The sequence below is a fragment of the Tribolium madens genome, unplaced genomic scaffold, assembly GCF_015345945.1.
Source record: "Tribolium madens isolate multiple individuals breed KSU strain unplaced genomic scaffold, Tmad_KSU_1.1 Scaffold_19;HRSCAF=116;Tcas5.2_LG9, whole genome shotgun sequence".
NCBI lineage: Eukaryota > Metazoa > Arthropoda > Insecta > Coleoptera > Tenebrionidae > Tribolium > Tribolium madens.
In genome coordinates, this window is record NW_025400983.1 from 11,245,679 (window position 1) to 11,270,297 (window position 24,619).

General features: G+C 30.7%; 3 protein-coding genes and 2 long non-coding RNA genes across 5 annotated transcripts in view; 3 read left to right on the forward strand and 2 right to left on the reverse strand.

Moving 5' to 3' along the window:
* The first annotated feature begins 42 nt into the window (after positions 1-42).
* On the forward strand, positions 43-6,246 carry LOC123015719 (inositol polyphosphate 5-phosphatase OCRL). The gene is made up of 13 exons (XM_044415611.1): positions 43-268; positions 333-513; positions 561-695; positions 747-844; positions 894-1,018; positions 1,070-1,240; positions 1,291-1,453; positions 1,503-1,675; positions 1,728-1,875; positions 4,681-5,167; positions 5,265-5,648; positions 5,699-5,826; positions 5,877-6,246. The coding sequence occupies exons 1-13, from the start codon at positions 197-199 to the stop codon at positions 6,123-6,125; spliced, it is 2,514 nt and encodes an 837-aa protein (XP_044271546.1). The 5' UTR covers positions 43-196; the 3' UTR covers positions 6,126-6,246.
* On the reverse strand, positions 6,241-6,939 carry LOC123015722 (mitochondrial transcription rescue factor 1). The gene has a single exon (XM_044415621.1). The coding sequence runs from the start codon at positions 6,864-6,866 to the stop codon at positions 6,288-6,290; it is 579 nt and encodes a 192-aa protein (XP_044271556.1). The 5' UTR covers positions 6,867-6,939; the 3' UTR covers positions 6,241-6,287.
* A 4,508-nt stretch (positions 6,940-11,447) lies between these two features.
* LOC123014588 lies at positions 11,448-12,143 on the forward strand. The gene is made up of 3 exons (XR_006413326.1): positions 11,448-11,509; positions 11,576-11,667; positions 11,726-12,143. It is a non-coding gene; the product is annotated as an uncharacterized LOC123014588 (long non-coding RNA).
* An 18-nt stretch (positions 12,144-12,161) lies between these two features.
* Positions 12,162-12,616, reverse strand: LOC123014593. Its single transcript, XR_006413327.1, has 2 exons — positions 12,362-12,616; positions 12,162-12,296 (listed from the first exon to the last, which is right to left on the reverse strand). It is a non-coding gene; the product is annotated as an uncharacterized LOC123014593 (long non-coding RNA).
* Positions 12,617-13,445: 829 nt separating this feature from the next.
* The window catches only part of LOC123010857 (Ca(2+)/calmodulin-responsive adenylate cyclase), a 79,097-nt gene continuing 67,923 nt past the window's right edge, over positions 13,446-24,619 (forward strand). Inside the window, exon 1 of the mRNA XM_044408021.1 lies at positions 13,446-13,776. The gene's annotated coding sequence lies outside the window, so the exon portion shown is untranslated. The remainder of the gene's footprint in view (positions 13,777-24,619) is intronic.

Sequence of the window (24,619 nt, forward strand, 5' to 3'; positions counted from 1 at the left end):
CAAATTGTTTTATTCAATTAATTTGAATGTAAAGTTAGTGTTTTTTAGTTTAGTACCAGCACTCGATTGGTGTGCGTGGCTGGGCGGAGAGAGGTTATGTCATTGTATCAGATTATTAATTTTTCCGATTTCTCCATAAATTAATAACGGATTTATATTAAAACACTCACAATGGATTTCATTTGATCAAACAATTATGTTAGTAGTATACCAGGATGTAATCAATATAGTACAAGCAAAATTTTCTTCCACTGAAGTCGTTAAATGTGTATCCTTAAATTATCATATCATAATTAAATTATTAATTATGGTTTTCCTTAATTTCTGTTTAGATTCATTTAAATGTGTCATCAGTGAACGAGTCCTTGGACGAAGTACACAAAATTTTAGCTTTAGTTGAATGTAATTCATCTTATGCATTGTTTGTGTTCATTACAAAAAAGCCAAGACCTAGCAGTATTTCAGACCTTACCATTGAAACAGCAATTCCAATAAATTCGTGTTTTTCCTGTGGTAAGAATACAATATCATATGTTAACGTTTTTACCATTTTCTTGCAGATACAGAACCAATTGAAAATTGTCAAAGTCATATAATTTTTATTGTTAATTTTAAGAACAACAAGCTTCAGTTTAAAATTGAGATTGGAGTGGAAAGTTCAAATTTTGCTTCAGAAGTTGTTTGGTCGAAAGAAGGTACTTATGTTTCATTTGTTACACAACAGAAATTGAAAATATGTTTTTTAGTTTCATCATCAAACAAACCAAATTTCAACTGGCTTGATAAATATAAATGTGATAATTTAGATCCAAGCAACCAAAAAACCTCAGAAATGTCAGATCAGGTATTATTGGATTAATTTGTGGTTTTTAAATTTAATGGGAAATTCTCAGTCTTCAGATATTCCAGTTTTACGACACCAGTTGGCACAAGGACAAGCAGCTTCCAATAGAGAATCAATACTAAGATATCAGCTTAAATTAAAGGAACCTGAGTATACACAACAGCAAGAATTTAGGTAAATTTGCAATTATTATAACAAATAGCTTGTTTGCTATTTAAAAAATAGCATTTTTGTGGGTACATGGAATGTAAACGGACAACCACCTTCAGTTTCCTTGAGGCCTTGGCTCAGTTTTGATGAGGAACCACCAGACCTTTATGCTATAGGTTTGCAAGAAATTGATTTAAGTAAAGAAGCATTTCTTTTTAATGACACTCCTAGAGAAGCAGAATGGGTGTAAGCACTAATTTTTTGTCAAAGCATTTTATTAATGAAAATTCATTCAGTAAGTTTGTGATGGATGGTGTACATTCTAAAGCTAAATATAAATCAGTGGCAGTAACTAGACTCGTAGGAATGCAGCTGATAGTTTTAGTAAACAGTAAACATTACCAATTTGTTAAAAACGTCGCTGTTGATACTGTGGGGACCGGCCTTTTAGGCAAAATGGTAAAGTTTGTATTTGTACTTTTGATGGGCGTTAACATTTCTGCTCCAGGGTAATAAAGGAGGTGTCGCAGTCAGATTGGAACTTCACAACACCTCTTTATGCTTTGTTAATTGTCATTTAGCAGCTCATATTGAAGAGTTTGAAAGGAGAAATCAAGATTATAAAGATATAAATGCAAGGATTAATTTCAGAAAACAACCACAATCTATCAAAGATCACGAGTATGTTTCAAATGTCAATTGTGTCAATTTTTTGTGATTGTCATGATTTTAGACAAGTTTATTGGTTAGGAGACCTTAATTACAGAATTACGGATTTAAATACGCAGCAGGTGAAAACGCTTCTTGGGAGAAATGAATTTGTGACTTTACTTAAAGCAGATCAGTTAAATCAGCAAAAAGATCGAGGAAATGTGTTACTGGTGAGTATTGCAATAATGAGGTAACAAGCAACACTAGAAAACTTTTTTTTTAATAACACAAAATGAAATGTGTTTTTGTTAACTTTTTATAATTAATAATGTTATAAAATGGATGAGTTATGCACACAAAAACATTGATTCGTTATCTTATTGTTGCAATATCGGATAACAGATTTACTACGAGTATTTAGAATCAAAAATTCTTTAAAGTACAGAGTGATTTTTAAAAAAACGGCAGACGCTGTAGAATTAAAAAGCTAAATTAAATGGATTTTGAACAGTAAAAGCTGACAATTTTAGAATTTCTCTAAATGTCATAGTGAATTTTGGACTATATTCAACTTTCTAATTTTAAATAGTAACTATTTTTTTATAATTTGGAAAATATTAGTTTTTTTGTTACAGGCATGTGCAATATGTTCTACTTTTACTAAAAATTATTGTTGAAAAAAATAATAAAAGTTAAAATCTACTTGCGTTGTGTCGACAAAAAATCGAGTTAACCATAATTTTATTAAAATTAAACCAAATTTTGAAGAAAAAAATATGAGTTTTAATTTAAAATTAGAAAGTGAATATAGCCCAGAATTAACTATAAAATTTACAAAAATTCTAAAACTATCAGCTTCTACTATATTAAAAGCCATTTAATTTATTTCTTTAATTTTTGAAATAAATAAAAATTTGTAGCGCCTGCCGTTTTTTAAACAAAAAATAAATATTTTTTCAAAGGAATGATCGAAAGGGATTAGAAATTAATACGAGTAGTGTAACAAAAAATACACTAGACGTTATAAAATTAAGCTATTAATTTTAACTTTTGTATGAATAGTTTAAACAGTTTTGTTTTTGACATTAAATAAATAAGGGAATTTGTAAATAGTCAAAATAAGTTTAACTGGTGAATTCTTACACTATAAATAGTGTCTCTTGAGAACATTCTATCTTTATATACTCTTAAAAAATGTCTTTTAGTCATATTTTACATTTGGAAAGTAAAAATTTCTAAAGTGTCGGTCAATTCATAGTGGCCACTTCCCTTTGTTAATTTGTAAAATTGAATTGTTAAATCCGACTTTAAGCCAATCCAATTGTTTTTTTAGGGACGTATCTATCAAAACTGACAATTCTGCCTGTCACAATTGTTGACACAATTTAGTTATTTCTGCTACCAACCCACACGCGGGCTAGAGGCTGCCAACTTTGCAATAACTTACATGGCCACTATGAATTGACCGCGACTATGACTACAAATATTTATATGACTTTTAAAAGAAAAACATTTAAGTAATTCTAATAAAGATCTTTATTGATTTATATGTGGCAGTTACAGTTAACATTTAAATTTTACATTTAAAAATTCAAAAAACAGAGGTAACCAACTAAGAATACAAAAATTAAATAAATAAATAAAAAATAAATAAAAAAATACGGTGATTACGTATTTTGTAAAAGTTAAATTGCTTTATTTTTACCTCGTTGATTTTATTATACTTTTACTTCTTCTGAGCAAAGCTGTTGTGTAATTTTAGATAAAAAAATACTTATGTTTAGTCTCTCTATTGTTAATACAGAAATGAGCCTCAATTTGTCTAATTTTAATAACTATAGCTTTTAAACATCTTTCAACCTCTTCTAATAAAATTAACTATTTAGTCAGGAATTCAATATTTGCAAAGGGTTTTTTATTTTATAAAAATGTGATGTTTGAATCAAAGAAATCAAGAAATCTCAAAGGAATTATTATTTATATTATTAAAATAAGGTATTTTATAAAAACAAAAATAAATTACAAGTTTAAATACAGGGTGCGCCAGAACTCGCGCCCCAGAGAAAAATATCAAGTAAGATAAGATACCAGGAACGTGGAAAAAAGGCTATCTGTCAAAAAAAATTGACATTTATTTTTTGACATTGACATTTTTTATGTATATTTAATGATATTGATGATCTTGTATATGTTTTTTTTACAATTATTTAGTAAAGTTACAAAAATTTTACCAATAAAAGCCACAAACAACAATCAGAGTTGCAATTTAGGATACAGCATCCTTGTTTCCTCTTCAAATAGCCTGTAGCAAAAAACAACTTGGAAAATTATTTATCCAACAGAAATAAATAAAAGTCAAAAGTGCAAAATTTAAACTCTCGTAACTTCGAAGTTTTTATAGATAATCTTTTTTTAATTTTTTTCCATGTTCCTGGTATATTACCTTATATGGCATTTTTCTCTGGGACGCGAGTTCTGGCGCACCTGTATATTAGTAAAAAATCCTTTTATTAAAATATTTTTAATACGATAAATTTTACATTTTTGTTGTTTAGTCAAATATTTATTAATTTTCCCTTCTGTGTCCTGTTATGGAAGTTTTATCACACTACACGATTACGTAGTGACGTAGAGAATAATAACAATTACAATTGATAGGTATTAGTGGTATTCAAAAAGCAACAATATAATGACGCAACGAGTATATAAACAAGTCTTGTGTTTGTTGTGACTTTTTGCTAACATTTTGTGTCATGTATAGGATATTTCCTTACCGCTGGTTGGTTTCATATCCTTTTGCACATTGTTTATTTTTTCATAAAAATAAATCGTTTACCAACTATGAAACAATCACACTATAATGAGACTCTTTGTTGTACATTTTGTGCTAATCTCATGAATAAAATGAAATCTTCGCATTTTTCAACCTGTCTCGGGTGATTAACTTCGCAACCATTTCAATTTAAAACGTTGATAACACGCAATAACACGACCAAACAGGATGATTCATCGACATTTCCTATGTCTTATTGTAGGACTACACCGAAGGTGACATAACATTCCACCCGACTTACAAATACGACTTAAACTCTGATACGTTTGATACGAGTGAAAAAGCGCGTCCGCCAGCATGGACTGATCGCATTTTATGGCGTGGTGAAGGGATTTACCAAGTGGCCTATCGCAGTCATATGGACGTCAGAATCAGCGACCATAAACCAGTCAGTGCATTGTTCAAATCCGAAATTAGTGTAATCGACCAAAATAAGTTCCGACGCGTCCATGAAGAGTTGTTGAAAAAAATGGATAAGTTGGAAAACGAATTTTTGCCACAAGTGATGGTTGATCAGACGGAAGTTGTGTTCGATTTGGTCAAGTTTCGGGAACCGCAATCGAGAGAAATTATCATAGCGAATACGGGGCAAGTCCCGGCGGAATTTGAGTTTATTAAGAAGTTGGATGAGGCGACTTATTGTAAGGATTGGTTGAGGATTACGCCGTATTGTGGGACGATTGATCCCGGTAATAATTTCAAACTAGAAACAGTGTTGTAATGGAAGTTATTATAACACTGGTACTGATCATGTTTGTTTAAGAGGTTGGCATTATTTTTTTGTAGGGGATAAATGTGACATAAAATTCGAAGTTAATCTCGAACGCGAGATGGATAAAGTGTATGATATTTTGGTTTTGCATTTGAAGGGAGGCAAAGACATGTTTATCATAGTCACGGGTGAATGTCAAAGGTCATGTTTTACCTCAAGCCTATCAACTTTGTGTCGAGCACCTGTTCCTTTATTGCAAATGAGCGAGGAGCAGAGAAAACAAGCCGAAAACATGGAAAGTCGGGTTCTTTACTCGATTCCTCGCGAATTATGGCATTTGGTTGACAATTTATATCGTTATGGGTTAAAAACACGAGATTTATTCGAATCATGTGCCCTCCATGAGGAAATAATAAGGATTCGGGATTGGTTGGATTATGGATCAGTGGATCCTTTACGTATGTTTTGACTATTATCCTATTTTTGTGTTCAATTTTTTGATTTTTAGCTGGGACTGTGCAAGCAGTCGCTGAAGCTTTATTGCTTTTCTTGTCATATACTAAAGARCCCATTGTACCTTTTGAACTACATGACAGCTGTATTGCTGCAGCAAATAATTTTCAAAATTGCCGGCTAGTAGGTCGAAAAAACACCAAATTAATGATTTTTCATGATTTTTTTCGTAGATTATTCAACAGAAGATGTCCGACGTTCACAGAAATGTTTTCCTCTACATCTGCATGTTCCTTAAAGAGTTGTTGAAATATTCAAATGAGAATGGATACGACGCTAAAACTTTGGCTTCTTTGTTTGGTGATATCTTACTTAGGGACCCGATACGTAACTCGAAACCTCAAGCAAACAGAGGAAAAGCTAATTTTGTTTATAATTTCCTAGTAAATGATTTAAGCTCATCTATAATTCCCAATAAATAGGATAGTTGTAAATAGGCAATAATTTATTAATTATGCAGTGCACTAATGCCAGTATTTTTGTAGAATATAATTTATTAAGAAATGTGAGTAACGTCACTTTAATAAAAGTAATTACTTAAGGGAAAAACAATGTTTTATTTACAATTACGTAACAACAAAACCTTATTTATCGTCATAGTTCTCTACAGTTAAGTTTTTGCATCGACGAATTTTTAAAGTGATGTCCTCGGGATTACTTTCTGTGATTCCTAAAATCTCGATTCTTGCCACATTTAGAAAATCGGGGTTTGTGGGGCTTGGCCCTTTGATGATGTCTATTTCGTCACCTTCCTGAGCTGATTCACTCTTCTTGAGTAATTTTTGGCCGTTAACCCGTATTTTACTTTCATAAAAAAGCGTTTCTATTTTATTTCTTGCGATACCAAGGCCTGATTTTAAGACTCCGTCTATKCGTAAGGATTTAACGTGGATTTGCATGATTTTCGTATTTTTATCGACGACTTGGTCTTCAAAGGTGTTCTCCTTTTCCGTTTCTGTGTCCGATACAGTGGGTTTTGGAGGCTGTTTTTGACTTTTCTTGCTTTTGTACCGGACAGTTTGTAGGTTATATTGAACATTGATGGGAATTAAAGAAGAAATGTTAGGTGGAAAACTGCTAATTGTATAATTTTTCTTCAAGTTTTGGTTCAGGATAAACCTGAAAATGTTTTCAGGTATCTTTCGCCTAAAAATTGTAAACATGATACGATGTGAACAACAATAACATAACCATATATTTTGCAGAATAATTGACAATTGACCAGTGACTTGACTGTTCTCTGTCAAGGTGACAGAGAAAATTTAGTATAATTTTGAAAATAATTTTCAATAAATAATCAAGTGGAAGTAGGTATCTAAAACAATTTAAACATTGTTTTGAAAAAATTTTTCGACATGTCTGAGGTAAGTAAAATCAATTATTCAATAATATTAAAAAATACACTCTTTCAAGGTAGATATTCAAATTTCAATATTAAATTTGTTATAATTTTCATTTTTGTTTATTTATTAGAGCAACAACGATAATGCGCAAACCAATACCACCGGCGCCGCCGGAGGGTCAGAAGATGAAGTAATTATTGTAAGTTTTAAATTTGGTATTTTAGATACAGGAGTTTGTTAATTTGATAAGGACCCAAAAAATTAGCAACAACACTTTACGGCGTCTTGCGTATAAAAACCGCATTTGCTATGATAGGGCACGAGATGTGTCCCATCTTATTGAGCTATATGATTTAAGTGTAAGTAGTAACAAAAAAGTTGTATCTCCATAAAAATTCTAATTCATTTATAATCTTATAGGATCCACAAGCAACTGCAATAAGAATTTTTTTAACATTCAGAGAAGAATGCATAAATATTTATGAGCAAATGTAAGTATTTTTTATCGTTATGTGTTATTCTAATAACTAGTTTTTAAGAAAACATTTAATGAAAAAGTAAATTACTATAAAAAGAACAATAACAAAAATAATTCGAAAATTTTAAAAAGGCGAAACAATCAAAAGAAAAACTTCACTATTATTAAATATACTTATTACATAAATGAAAATAAAGGAAAAATATATTAATTTCTTTGTATTATTGTTTTTTTTTCCTTAGTTTTTTTTCTAACTGCGCGGTGTGGCAACATTTTGAAAAATTGAAGATGAGCCCCTCCACAAACCCTGGATACCCCTTGGGTGCAATTGATTTTTTTCAACTATGTATGCTTCTATTTTTTTTAATTTGACATCTTGAGTCTATTTAATTGATTTAATAACTTAAAAATAATTTTCAGAAATATTATTTTGTAAAAATCTGAAAAATCTAGGAATCTTTTTTACAAACATTTTTGTTATTTAACTTTCGTTAACTCATCTGTTAAAGCGACATCGTTGTCAAAAAAATAAAACGCCAATGTGATGGGATCATAGAATGATGGGATTTAAAACGCAAGAGAAAAAATTACACTAGTTTACACGATTTTTATACCTTAGCTGAAAGTTATAATTTCTTTTAGATTTCAAAAAAAACTATTTAAAAAAGTTCACCATGTTACGTTTAAGAAATAAGTAATTAACAAAAATAGAAAAACCGCCAAAGAACAAATTAAAAATGAGTTATTTTAGGTACTTGTTTTTTATTAAACTTTTTTGGATCAGTTTTCTTTATAACAATCCAACAGTAATATACTAACATATTCAAATGCGAGTGAAATGTTTTTAAGACTTATTTAGACCTAAATGGTAATAATTTTGCAATAATTCAGCAACAATTTGTATTTAAATTAATTTTAAAGCGGAGGCATTTGTGCAGAAAGCAGGAAAACAATCGTCTGCAACAAAAAAGTGTGACGTGATAGAAAAATTTAACAATTATTTTTGTTTAATTAAAGGTAAGTTAACATAAAAATAATAATTCGATTAAAGTTATATTAAACATGTTATTGTTTGTAGACTATAGTATCATTAGTTATTACAAGCTCAAAATCAAGAGAAAAATTAAATTTATCTTTCCATTGTGAAAATAAAATAATGAACTTTTAAAGTTACAGACTTACTGGTTTCAGGTGAAGCAAAAAATGTTTTCTTTTGCAGTGTTAGCATTAGTATTATTATTATGCCATTAAATTTACCATTTTGTTTAGAAGTAATAAAAATAAATATAAAAGACGGAAGAAACTAGCTATTTGTTAATAAAATTAAAAGTAAATCACAAAAATTTTGTTAAGGTAGTGAAATACATGGGCATATTTTTCTATAAATTTTCTTAGTGTCATTTTGCAAATTATTATAATCATAATCCATACTCATTGAAGAAATTTTCAGAAAAAGACCGTTTTGAAGAAACGTGTGTCCTCGAGTCCGGATCAACTTCCTAAATAAGGGTCTTCAGACATATTACCTACTCCCCAACTAGTTAATCGGAAACACTACTGCAACAAAGCGCAGTGTGAGCAGAAAGTTAGACTGGTGAATAGTTTTTTCCCCGGGTGTACCTAATTCGAGAAACCCTTGTGATTTTAGGAGTTTGTGGGCGAACATTGTTCCAAGAAAAAATAAATATGACGGTGAATTTATTTTGCTTCGAAAAAACGATTTTATTATTTCTTTAAAGAAGAAGAATTTATTTACAAAATTTTGCGCCCTTTAAAATTTTTGCGCTCCAAGCCTGGGATTCTTATAGGCTTCTGGTATAATACGCCACTGTGCACAATTTGACGCTTAACACTACCTAAGTATGTTTGATAAACATCAAAAAATACATACATTACAATATTATAATTATAATACATTACATAATTACAATACATTAAATTATGTATTATTAAAAATACGGAGAAATAGAAGAGCTTTTCTTATTAATAAATTGATATTTTAAAATTTATGGGATAAAGTATTAATAAACATTTAAAACATTTCAGCACCATGCAATAATATTCGATCTGAAGTTTTTTGGATTTAACTATAGAGTTTATGATTATACTCGTATTATGAAATTCTTCGGAAGTTTTAACATCGAAAATTGTTTACATATTAGATGGAACCTCGTATCAAATGCTTGATCGAAAATCTAGAATAGTTACAATCACATACATTAATGTTCCATAGTTTGAAACTTCATTTTGCAGTCTTAGTTTTTAATCTCAAGAAAATAATAACAATTATTTTGTTTGTAACAGGTGACAACTAAAAACAACGTAAACTCATTTTTGTTAACAATAAGCACAAGTACATATAACAGAATTTACTACAAGTTAAGTTTTAATTTTTTTGGTATTTTACCAGCAATTAAAATACAATTTTAATTTTCTATTTCGTATTATTACGCAAAAAGTTTTCTAATACCTACTTACAGAAACAAATTCACTTTTTCAGTCTATTAATTTGAGAACTCAGTGCTTAAACGGAAAACATTTTTTAAGTTTTTGTGATTTTAAAAATTGACAAAATGATTTAAGGGAGAGTGGGGTTATTGTGCGTAGTCGGTAATCGTGGGCACCTTTCTGTAACTTTTCCTATTTTTTTTTAAGGAAAATTATTTATGCTGCCACTTAGATTACACATTATAGTAGTGTCCGTGTCCAGGTAGATTTCTACATTTTTAAAGTCTCATTAAAAATTACAGTACTACAGTAGGTAATTTTTTTATATTTTTTTAAATAAAAAAGTTGTTTTTAAAAACCTAACTTACATTTTGTTTTAAAATGCTTTATAATTTTATTTTTTAAAATACAGCATTTTCCATAGGCTTCCTTACTTCATATACCTTCGTAGCGCATTTCTACCTACACCTGCGGTTACGCAATGCAAGTTTGTATCTAACATACAGGATGCGCCAGAACTCGCGCCCCAGAGAAAAATGTCAAATGCCGGCGGCGAGGTCCGTGGCAACACTAAAATAGTGCTTTTATGTCATATAAATAAATTTTGTTTGTCACAAAAATATTACGTATTTTCGATTAATTTATTAGGTTTTTATATTTTAATAATAATAGAAATACTGTTTTAATATATTTTAAAATCCATTGCTAAAAATATACCGTCATATTTTAATGGGAAAATTATTATTTTATTTACAAAAGTTTTAATAATGGCATATAACATTTTAAATAAAAATGATTCTGTACCATTCCTGTTAGTGATTTCAAATTAAACCATATACAGGCTGTGTCAGAACTCGCGCCAGATACCAGAAACACGAAAAAAATGTTWAAAAAATTTTATCTGTCAAAATTTTATCTCCCTCATAGAAACGGAAAGACATGCTGCTAGATATTTAATGGCAAAACTGAGATATTAAGGGAAATTGTGAGATTTGTTTTTCTTGCTGAATCGTAGAAAAAATTATATGTATTACACTGAAGGAAAGTGTCTTTTCTTCCCTGAGTGATTACTGCTCTCGACAAGTATAAGGTATTAGTGTTGGAAAAAAATACAGAGATGCGCCAGAAATCGCGCCTCAGAGAAAAATGTCAAATGCTGGGGGCAATAGGTCGCCAAAAAGTGCAGCCGAAGAAGTAACTTTTGCTTGCATAAGAAAGTTATTAGACTCTTAAATCCACCAATTCCAGAAGGGCACCTCAAAGTGTGATTGAAAAATTATATCGGTTGCTAGGTTACGAAAATAATACCAATTTGGCCAGAATTTTAAAAAATAGCTGGTCTACTGTAATTTTGCGTTTGACATTTATCGTGATGGGGGTGACGTAACCTGTTAGTTTCCAGTATTTTTCTCGCTGAAGAGGTTGTACACGAGTATAATGAGACAGAATCGTTAATTATTATCAACAATTATCAAAAATTATTTTGAAACATTCGGGAAACTCCTGATGAACCGACTTCTCTAAAACTTCTTCACAGGTATTGTTCCTTCTCAACTTTTTCTTCGATCTGATACAGATTAACAAACCGATAAATGAATTTTAGAGCTTGAAAACACTAGTTTTAGTAATGCACTAGCATTATCCTTATGAAACAAAGAAGCAAGTGAGAGTGAGAGACCAGAAAAACATGAAGAAGTACGCAAGTTTCTTTATTTACTTTAATGCAAAATTAACAGAAAAATGTACTTTTTAGAAAGTGAGTCACGTTATGTTGAAATTAGTTGATATTATTGACAAACCACATGATTCCCCAGAAGACCAGCCCACAAATTCACAAAAAAGCGTTGCTGAAATGCCCTCGGAATTAAAACATTAGCAAAAATGCTAATTTTTCGTACTAAATACAAACATTGCAACATTCTTCTAGATTTTTTAATGAAAAAGCAGCCAAGGGGTTATAGTAAGCTCATGTGAGTGGAAGAAAACAACAATAAATTGTTGTTGAAATTTTGAGGTTAGAATTTCTACTGGGCAATAATGCCTAAATACGACAGTAAAACTACAATTTTGATATTAAAATTAGTAACCTGTTTTATTTAAGCACAATTTCTTATAAAAAGAACATTTTTCTGTTAATTTTGCATTAAAGTAAATAAAGAAACTTGAGTACTTCATGTCTTTCTGGTCTCTCAGTCTCACTAACGTCTGGGAACAGCGATAACCGTGGTGTCACCTTGAAAGAATAGGGGGTTGGTCTAGCGTCTGTGCCCGGCGATCACAATTGCTTCTTTATTTCAAAAGGATAATGCATTAGTTTTCAAGCTCTAAAATTCAATATCGGCTTGTTAATCCGTATKAGATCGAAGAAAAAGTTCACAAGGAGCAACACCTGTGAAGAAGTTTTAGAGAAGTCGGTTCATCGGACCAGAATGTTTGGYAATCGAGTTTTCAAAATAATTTTTGATAATTGTTGATAATAATTAACGATTCTGTCTCATTATACTTGTGTACAACCTCTTCACCGAGAAATATTCGAGAAAAATACTGAAAACTAGCAGATTAAGTCACTCACATGACAGTTGACAGAAAATTAATAAATTAAATGTGAAAATTACAGTAGACCAGCTATTTTGTAAAGTTGTGGGCAAACTGGTATTATTTTTGTAACCTAGCAACGGATATAATTTTTCAATCACACATTGAAGTGCGCTTCTGGGATTGGTGGATTTAAGAGTCGAATAACTTTCTTATGCAAGCAAAAATTACTTCTTCGGCTGCACTTTTTGGCGATCTATTGCCGCTGGCACTTGACATTTTTCTCTGGGGCGCGAGTTCTGGCGCACCCTCTATAAAACTATCAATAGTTTCTTTCAAAATCTTTCAAACTTTCATAGTTACAGCAAAATTTCCTTATTASATAGGCACAATTCGCCCACTCTCTCTTAAGCTTACCCAGAAATAAGTTACATTTGGAATAGAAGTATGTAATTCACCCGTTTACACACATGGAGGAGGTCGCACAAGAGTTACAACAGCCGCCGAAGAAAGAGTTATAGTAAGAAGAAATCCGACATTCAGCGCTTCCAGCATTGTGTTATTGTTAATAGGCAGAAAAAAAGTTAATATAATATGTGTAGTCTTTGTGTTTTTGAGTATAATATGTAAATTTTATTTTATTTTTAATTACAGAATAAATATTATTTACTTTTTTCCATTTTTCGGTATAAAGTGTTGTTTCATATTCTTTCAAAAGTGTAAAATTTTCCATCACTGTAGAAACAAATTTGAAATATGAATTTACCGAACAGTTTATTTAAAAGTATTCTCTATGTATTACATACCATTTGCGCCAGATGCCGCCTCCACCCTGATGCCAACCGATAGCCCAACGACGCTCATCCTCTCTGCGCATGGGCRATAGCCCATCTCACTCTGTCCCGCAGAATCTGATTGGGTTCTTGTAACATCAACATTTGTTTTTGTCAGCAGTTGCCCACATTAGCAGTGCGGTTCGTGTAGTCTACTCTTTGTCTTCCATCGAGAAATTTTCTCAAATCCGTGTAAAACCRATCAAGATCGAGTGCTGGGACCCYGGAAACYTCCAGCCAACCATAAACAGCTACACCTTCAGTGATAAAATGTTATAATTTACACGTGCCGTTCGATAGGGTGTTGTAAAATTTGTGAATGAATTGTTCTTTTCGTGTTTGACCCACCCCCTGTATACGCGTTTTCTTACCATCATGTGCTTCACGGATTTCTTCGCATAAAAGTGGAGGATTACGACAGCAGTATGATGTGAAGGTTCGTCTATGAATTTTATTTGAAACGTTTATTTTGCAAAAAAATAAAAAATAAACAGTAATTTAAATAATTCTAAAATGTACAGTCTAGTACATAATTGATGCTTGTCGCACAATGACATCACTTATGACTTTGATTAACAGACACGATTTTTTTCTTTTAATAAAACCAGTTCTTTGAGTACATTGTCATGGCTTAGCACCCTCTTAATTCTTAAATTATTCTCAATGAAAATTTCCGGGGATGTTTATTTATTTTATTTTCGAAAAAATATAATTTATACTTGCAAACTATRAACGAAATTGATCCTAATTTAAACTTCTACTTTTAGACCCTGAAGAATTCCGTTTACTAATCTCAATATGCGAATATAGTAGGTGTTTATTTGTTTAACAAATTATAAGATGAGTTTGTGTATAGTATTGCGAATCACTGACCCCGGAATGGCTTCCTTAATTAAATTTCTAAGGCTTTTTTCGCATTCTTCTATGGATAGTAAGAATATTAATTTAACAAGCTGGAACCACGTAGCAAAGTGTCGGAGTTCTTGATTAAACACGCGTGAGGGATTAATCGTTGGGGATGAAAAAAAGGAAGATTTTAATGTGAAGAGGGAGGATTTATTTTTATTTGCTTTGGTGGGGTTTTGTATTTATCGAAATCTTTTTTTTTTGTTATATTTTTGTTTGAATTCTAATTTCTCACCACTGTATAATGTTCTTGATTGTGAACTGTTATACATACAGGCTTAAATGACGCATTATACCCCTCTTGGCATGTAACCTATAATACACAAAGCAATTATTCCTTGATTCATTTTCGAATTTTGAAAGTTTCATGAATCGAAAAATATCGTTCTTTTATTCTCGATATTTTGAAAATTTAATTTTGAATCAAGGAATAAGTGCATAATGTATCATGTGTTGTCTGCCAAGAGGGGTCATTTAAGCTGAATCACCCTGTATTTGGGGATGAATCAATTCTTCAATTTTAAAACCGGATAATATATATGGTTTAATTAGTGGCGACATGTAAATCTAATTGCAAATGGTTTATTAATGTCATCTACGACTAATTATAGTTGCCATATACATAATTAGAAAACCAGAAATGGATAATTATTATTGGCTTAACTCTGAAATGCAAGAATTTCTTTTTAAAATATTAAGTTACTAGAGTTTCAACAGTTATTTCGTTATTACCTATATTTTGTTTACATTTTATTATTTATTAAATTTGATTAAAGAAAGTAAATCATACTTTGTTAGAAACTTTTTACTTAATAATAAAGGAGTTTAGTTAACTAAAATCTACCACTCCTAAAATCTCCGATTTCGCCCAGGTTTCGTAAAAATCTGAAACTGAAACAGATGGAGATTTTAGTAGGGATAGTTGAATACAATATTATACAAAATTGAAAAAACAGATCTTTATTTCTCCTTCATTCTGTTAGGTATCTATTAAAAACTAAAAGTTTATAACAGAGACAGAGTTACTGTCTTAAATACACGTTTGATTTTTCTTTTTTTGAAATATCGTCAATTACCGTTTGTTTTTTTATTATTGCCCAATTATTCTTTGAGTTCTTTCTAGAACATCTCATTCCCAACTTGTAATTGCAGTTTGTATCCCACCCATAAAAGAATTCCCGCCCATGCGATGTAAATAAAATGCTTAAAATTACACGTTACACAAACCTGTCAATACTTGGCACCACCACTTTTGACATTTAACACAGACATTACTTTATTACATACCTACATCTGGAACGACTTTTTTCTCAAGCAACGCTCTTCTCTTTTAAACTAAATCTGTATCCTCTTAAAAACTGTCATGAATTGTGTTTCTGCCAAGTTTTGCTCATGTTTTTTTGGTATCTGGTCGCAAATAAAGACAATGAAGCGATCGTAAAAGGACATATTGCTTTTTCTCGCACATATCGTATTTTCCTGGGAGGTAAAACTGTATTATAGTACTTACACGCAAGCTAAATAATCAGCTTGTTATCATTTGCAAAAATTTCAATTAAAAAAGAGACCTTGTAATCAATTTTTGCTCTTTCGTGCGTTTTCTCATTAATCCATCCAATCGATAATTTTCAGGATGGTTGTGCAACCACCCAGCACGAAATTCCAACTCCTACAATTTCGCACTTTGTCACAAGTTATCTATAAACATGTTGTCACCATTGGTTTGCATTTTCAGCTCATTGTAATTCGAGTCTTTTGTACTACTGGAATCACTCCATTGCAATGGAGTATGTGGTTAAATTAAATGAAAAAGGTCAAAATTGAACACTCGAGAAGGGGTTTGAATTAATGATTAATAGTAACGAAATTGAAGTGGAGTGTAGTAAAAATCTGCCTGAATGGCTGATGAAGCCCACACAATCCGGTTCGGTGTTTAGTTGGAGTATTTGTAACCTAATTGGCTACAAAAATTCAAGGTGAGCCTCTTTTGGAACTTCTGTGACACTGCCCCATTTCGTTCCGGTGAAGAATTTTCTGCGGGATTTTCTATAATCTGACATGAGTAACCTGTGACAGGAGATTAAAATTGCATTGATTTATTTTTATGAGAGATTAATTCCAAATGGTAGAACACTTCAAGAGTGCCTCCGTTATGATTTATATCAAAAGACTACAAACTGGTTTTAATAGATAATTATGCAGGTAGATAAAGCGGATTAGTTGTAATAAATAAGATAAATAAGTTATAAAATTAATTTCCCATCACACTTGGGCCAAACTACGTGAGTTCTTTAATTTAATTAATTTGGTTGTTTTATGGCGACATTAAGGATTTAATCGCACTTATACATAAACATGAATTGTAAACGGGATAAGCAAATGATATTTCAAATTCTATGTTTTTAATAATTTTTTTAGTAGTTAATGGAATTTGAATTATTTATTAGTGATTATAGATACTTTAATTAAAGGAAAATTTCTCTTAACCGGAACCATAAAAACAAAAACGAACTTAATAGAAAATATCTACAGGGCGATTCAGATAAGATAATGAGCCTGACGATCTGGCGATGCAACCCAAAAAACAAATTTCATTTACGTTTTGATTCAAATTTTAATTACGATTTGCATTTGCAATCCAAGTTATCTTATGTTGCTCTGATAGTGCTTTGACAAGCAATTTATGATTCACAAAAAAACTGTTTGCCTACCTTTAATGTTTCATTGTTTCATACATTTTGTATTGGGTTTACACCGAAAAGACTTCTCTAATTTCTCTGTCATTCCGCGAGAACTGAATAGCACTAAGGCACTAGATGCTGTCATAAACAGAGGTACTGCCATTATATGTTTTTGACACTGACAGCGGCTTTTTGACCTTGAAAAAAATCATGTCAATTTGACAAATTTATATCACAAAATTTAAAAAAACTCACTAAAACTTGTATTGCGCACTGCAAGTCAAAGATAAAACTCTTTAATTTGCCTCAATTTAGATGGCAAAATAGTTCAAACATTTCAATGCATAGAAACTCAAAACTCTTTAAGGTATTTGGCTAATTTGTTTTGCATTTATTTTCATTAATTTCAATTGAAGTTTAGCTTAAAAGAAAACCGCATCTTTCCGCGGCCAACCGCTTTTGCGAACTGTTGAAAAATATTTTCAAGACTGAAGGGTTTAGGTAACGAAATTACATTATATTTAAAAGGAGAAAGAAAGAAATAAATGCAGAAAAAGATAAAATAAAACATTTTGAATCTCACATTTAAAAAATATCAAAGTTGTGATCATGTACGTAGGTATGTACAGAGTGTTTCATAACTAGTGTCTCAGAGAAAAATTTCATCTAAGATAAGATACCAGGAACATTGAAAAAATCTATCTGACAAAAAATTTGACATATCTTTCTTTATATGTCTATTTTATGTTACTGTTGATCTTATATAAATGTTTTTTCATAGTTATTTAGTAAATGTACAAAAACTTTTCTAATAAAAGCTGCAAATTACATTAAACAGTTACAATTCAGGATACAGCTTCCTTGTTTCCTTTTGTAATCGCTTGTGCCAATAAAATGCAAAATTATCTTTCCAACAGAAATAAATAGAGTCAAAGTGCAAAATTCAAACCCCCATAATATCGAAATTTTTCTAGGTAGAATTTTTTCTTTATTCCTGGTATCTTATTTTACTTGGCATTTTTCTCTGAGGCGCAAGTTCTGAAACAGCCTGTATATGAAAATTACATAATTTGTTGCTACACCGTATAATAAAAGTGCATCAATTGAATGAACAAAAAACTATTTACCAACGTGCAAAATCCAGTATTAACACAAAAAATACTAGAGGGATTTTTCAAAATTTTGTAAAATTGCATGTTTTTTGTTCAGAATTCAATTCTACGTTTCCAATATGACCTTATCGTTCATTTTGTATCTATATAAATTTAAATGTTTCATTTCATTCGGCATAATAGGTATTTTTGCGTTGATTAAATTAAGATTTTTTGTGGAATTTGAAATCTCTTTTTCGAAAGTTTAGACCTTGAAATTACTTATTCCAATCTGAAACTCAATTTTAATTCCTGCGAGTATTTCTTCCAACATAGTCAGACATTGCTTTTATATTTTCCCAAAAGTTCATTTGTGATCCATTTCGTTACACAATAAAATTGGAAAGTAGTCTAAAAGATTACTTTATTTCAAACCTAAACCCAAACAAAACAATGATAGGGATTTATAATTATCTAATGGTGTTTTAATAAAAAAATAAAATAAAATAAGGCAATAGCCTTATGCCGAATTTTTACTTTACCTGATTACTTCTCTCCTAAGTTACTACATAATGAAAATAATATAAAATTTAGAATATTAAAAACTGTTTTRATTTGAACCTATTTTATTTAATTTTCGGTGTTGTGCAATAAAGTATGCAGAAATGTTGTTATTTCTGTTTCGTTCATAACAATGATAGAGTTGAGTGTAAGTCCCCGTGAGGCAGCAATTTCCCTCCATGCAASTCTTAGTTCAATATGATTAAGGGTTAGCACAATGTAAACTAGCATAKATAMATGATGTGTTTCCATGCAAGAGACACTTTAAATTCAGACACAAAGAAAGCAAAACAAGCCTGCGAGTAGCGATTGTTCAAGCTAGAGATCTAATCGAATTAAATTGTCCGCTTCTTCCAGTATACAAAAAGCAACAAAACACCCTTGGGGTAATTTATGATATGGTTATCATGTGGTAGGGCGTGGTATAAACTTGAATTTTATCAACAGATGGTTACTGGTTACAGATCGTAATTATCCATAAGCAAAAAAAAATATTTTACACCTGATCTCCAAAATGGTTGTTGTTGGTATAACCGGAAACTAAAATTGATCCGGCGCTATATTTAGGCGTGTGCAGTTTTGGTTCGAATGCTTACAGTCTACCGGTCTTCCATATGTAAGCGTGTTACAGATGAAGGCTTATTCATTCATGACATGAATAGAATCGAGGAGATTTGTAAATTTCGGTTAGTCGCTACTCTTGAATCAATATTCACCGGAAGTTTTCAACATTTCCGAGTCTTAATCGCACATTTTATTCGCGGCTATGTACTACGCTGAGTTCACGTGGTTAATGGTGGCATGACACGAGCTTGAAACTATTCATGTCAAGTTGAAGACGTTTGGAGTGTGTCCAAGAGACAATTACAGAACCATAGACTGATTATAGGTGGCTTAGTAAACAATGATAATAGAATGTAAATTTTGGCTTTTGTAAAAGCACCTTCTCAATTCAAATAAACTGTTATTTTTTACCAGTAGGTGAGTCAGAACTTGCAGTAGTTGAAGTTAACGTTCTGATGAATAATGAAAACGTGTGTGGCAGTGTGGCTGTCTAAAAATAAAAATGTCTGAGAGTGCAAACCCACTTTTTCACATTGTTCAATCGCTCATTGATTGTAACGCCAAAAAATTACTTTCAGATAGTTTCATGTGGGAGATTAATAAAATAAAAAGGCAACATTGCAACCAAAAGAGGGTTGGCCATAAAGCTACACATCATAAATTATTGTTTGTTATGGTTTATGGACGGACTTGAACTAGCCAAATAAAGTGAAGGTTGATGCACATTGCAGGTTTATAGTGCTTTGCAAATTTTATTATCCTAGCCTTTTGTGAAACAGGAAGAACTTAATTAATTGAAGCTAAAATTAATCTCAATTTGGCTAAAAAACAAAAGTTTTTGTGTTAATTTTTGGGAAAAAGTGATTAAAAATTGTGGTCCTATTACATATAGAGTGAGTCAACATGTTGTGTGCAAAAAACAGCCGTTTTGCATCGTGTTTCATACAAGATTTTTTCCATTTTGCTTGTGAAAAGCATAGGCATCAAATTCGAATTTTATCTATGATTTCAATAATTTGCTAAAATCATACTAGTGTCGGAGTGTTGCTATGAAAATAGTGTTATTTGTTATATTTATGTCACAGTTTTTAACACTAGTGATAAAATTAAGCAAATTTGACAACTAAAATGACATATCACAATGGTTGCTTTTCACAACCAAATTGGAAAATAACTATTTTATACTTTATTTTTAATATCGTATTGTTTATTTGGTGACTAATATTTAAAAGTTTGAAGCGATGCGTTAAAAACAAAGGCAGATGATAAATACCTATTTAATATTTTGTAATTTTTTTATTTTAATTTTAATTTTTAAATACTAATAATTATAATAAATTATTCCGTTTATCCGAACTAGAAATAGCTCAGCTGATTTCCCCGGGGCAAAATTTATACTATTTTCTTAATACGATGTGTTTACAATGTTTACAATTAATAAATTAATAAAATAAAGAATAATTAAGTACTATGCTTCCATGATTATAAAAATAAAAAGTTTTTTGGAAGTGAGCTATTTATATAAAACTGAAAAAGTGAAAAAGTTAAAGCACTTGACACTAGACAAGTGTTCAAATAATTGTTTTCTTAATTGTAAAATTTGAAAGATATCTAAAAACTGTAAGTTTTAGATACATGAAATTTAATTCAAAAGAATGAACGGCATAATATAAAGATACAATAAAATCAAAAATATTGTAGGATGTTAACAGCTTATCTAGAATAAAAAAGGTCTAAGCRGCGGTTGCGCATTGGATGAAATAACAGTGGGGACAGGAGCTTCACTTTTTTGTGTTTTGACTCGCTTTTTCTATCTTTRCCACATCTCACAGCTTTTGTTATTCTACATATTAAAAAAACTAGAGATCATTTAAAAATTGCACAATTTGATTATTTCTAGTTAAAATTCTCCTTACAAAAGGACATTTAAATATTATTAAATAGTTAAATACTAGAAGTATGGTTTTTCAAAATTTTTTATAAACAGAGGCGCCATATTTTTATTTAAAATTTATTTCTACATTCATATTTAGATTGAGATTTTTATGTTAAACATAAAATATCTCATGTTTTTAAAGTTTGACACTAGAATTTTGCAATTTTTTACGGTCTACCTAATTTATTGTTCCCTACATGACATAAATGATCTTGRTTATCAAAATAAGAAATATTTTGCCTGATTTTCATGAGGCAAAGTTTATCAAAGGACTTGTTGCGAATTGTTTTACTGAGTAATCCAAATACATATAATCGAAACATTTTCCATAAACTTATTTGAGTTAATTTAATAATTTAATTAAATATTAAAAATATTTAATATTAATTTAATATTAAATAGCCGCCAGCGCATTTCTAATAATAATTTTTAAATTAGCGTCTGTCATTCATTAATGACTTTGTTCTTGCAAAACATTTAATAAAATGTGGGAAGCACGTCAATTATATCTTAATTTGGGTAAATTTAATTCTTACCTCGCCAATTTTATTAATTTTAGTTATAACCGTTATACCGTCGATCGTCTGATAAGAAACCGCCTCGAGCCTTCATTATCACCCATTTTGCATTCTTAAAATAGTCAGTGCAAAATTAAATAACTGTGCTTGAATAATGTTGGGTTAGTGTACTGAAAATTGCGAATACTTGAGGCTATTTTCGGCGAGATGTTTTGTATGGTATTTGCGAGTAGTATGATTGTAAATGTCTCAATTGCATTTGGAATTGATTTGAATCGTGCAGAAGTGGTGCACCTTTTCGAAACACGGCTGCCAAATGTTTATGACATAGACTGACGCACATAAATCTAAAAATAATGATAAAGCGGCTACATCTGGGCGATGACAGGCGTCTTGGTACTGCAAGGTTTTTCCCATTGTGTCTAACAACAATTAATCGAAGTGATTAAATTTGTTTTTAATTCSAGTTTGTGTGAATTCAATCAAATTAGGGTTACAGTGAGCRTTTCCATAATTCACTCGGGATTTGTGTCAAGACGTAATGCCAATTTATATCACTGAATATTCATTGTTTGGAATAAATAAGACATAAATTACCTGTAACAGATACTGAGAGACAATGTGGTTGGTCATAGAATACTGCAATAAATTTAAAAACTTTTTCCAATCGCTTTTATCTCTCGTTACTATCAATAAGGTTGAGTGTTGTTATTTGAAGGATTTATGGATTGTAACGGTTTGTCAAAAATTAACTCTGATCGATTTTTAAATTTTACAGTTACGTTGTAAATTATCAAATCATAAAATTTTCCTAATCTTATGTAAAAATATTCAGAAGGTTGGAGACTCGAATTTATGATTKGGTGAAGTCAAGTTTTGCCAAGAAGCTTTAAAAAGAAAGGCAATTACGAAAATAACTTGACACATGTTTTTATAGAATTTATATTTATTTATAAACTGGGCAGTGGTGGTGAGGGCTTGTAAAACTGGATCTTGCCAATTTGTCATTTTATTCGACTTGGACCAAGTTTCTTGTTTGTTCTTGTTTTTTTTTTTTTAATTTCTAAAAGATTGTGGTAGGTTGATAATAATTTTTGTTTTGTATTTTATCAGAGCTCTTCTAACTTACATTAGTCGTTACTCTCATTACATTATGTACTCTCAACTGTGAATTGTGACGTCCATATGATTGTAAAAAACAATTCCAATGCCATTAACAAATATTTGTTTAAGTAAAACACTTCTATAGAACGATTGCTGTTATAAATTATAAAATGTAGGTCAAAAAGTGATAAGTTTCASAAGGCGGAAAAGCGTATTTTTCTGTGATATCTCGTATTTTTTAACAATGAAAAAAGCATATTTGTTTTGTTTTGTCATTTAATTTTATGTGCGAACTTGAATTTAATTACATCAATTAAAATTTAATCAAACTTGTTTCAATCATAATTATTCGGATAATGTTACATTTCAAAGCGAATTCGCGTTTATTTATTTTTGATAAAACATTCCATGTATGTACATATTTACTATTAATTTATTTTAATTTGATAATAATTAAGTCAATTTGTAGTAGATTTACATTCTGAGAGATTATAATTCACATAGATTTTCAACACGTGAACAAATTTATTTTAATTCAGCTTGTTTAACACAGAGATTAACTGTTTATTCAATCAAAACATTGTTTAGAAATTTCTGGTGCAAAACAAATATAAATTAAAAACAAAAAACGTCACTATGACGAAAGGAGTTGTTATTATTATCAACTTGATTATTAAAAACGTTTATAACACGTGAATGTGGAGATAAAGGTGGAAGGAAGATGCAGTGTCACGAACACTAACAAACTAACAAACACTATTAATATTGAGCGTTGCTCAATATAGGCTGAACTCTAACTTTGTCACGGTTTATGTATAATTGCATTCCTAGTATAAACAGAATTACTTCAATAGTTTTCAAACAAGTTTTAATGAATTTATCAACTCGGAAATGAACTTTAATTAATTTGTATAAATTATTTAATATTATTACAAAGTAGAGACTACGTTGCATCATTTTCACTTCAGATAGACTTCAAAAAGTTCGAAGCCAAGGTTACTCGAGCTAGTTGAGCAATTTTAAGTTTAGGTCTTCTAAATCTAAACACGTAGTAATGAAATAAATATTTTATGGCTCGATAAAACTGCAAGTAGAATTGAATAAAGGCCAAATTTCGGATTCGGACCACATTTTTTTCCATTTATGCATTAATTCGCTAAAAATTTTCCTATTTTTCCGAATAACGTTGAATTTGATCGGGTGCCAAGTTTGGGTCGCTTCAAGGATCGAGCTTTTGAGTTTATGATGAAAAGCTTTTTTAAATCGTATGCGAATAATATAAGACAAATAAGATTACGTTTCTTCCCTATTGTTTCTCTTCTTTTCTGTCATGTTGCAAGAGTAACGATAAAAATTGTCTGGAGACTTTTTCTTATTTTGGCGGCCCAATCTGCGTGTTTTAAATGTTGATTGTGTCGAGTTTCGTGCCTTCATATATATTCGCATGCATGGCACGTTATCTAGTTGGAAACTTACCTTGTTCGCCAACTTTATGGATGGGTTAGGTAGTCTTTTTACATACCACACTGATCTAAATTAATTCCATAACGAGCTTTCGGCCATAATTGGGGTCAAACAACAGCCATAACATCAATCTTTGCACGGGATAAGTGACTAAAGCTGCACGCCGACCGGAATTTCCGGCCATTTTGCATTTTCCGGTGGCGACTTGATCGAAATGAAATTCTCGGCATGATTTTTTATGTCGTATTTTAAGGAAAGCTCGCCCGTGGAAATTTTACACAGCCATAAAATGCAATGGCTTCCATCAGGTCAAATTACGGATTTATATGATTGTATAAATATCTCCATACGATGCCTTTCGCTCGTAATCAATATCGTGGAAGAACTTAATTTTTTCTTATGCTGGAGTATTCTGTTACTTTGGTAATGCACAATTGAGAAGGATGGTGATATT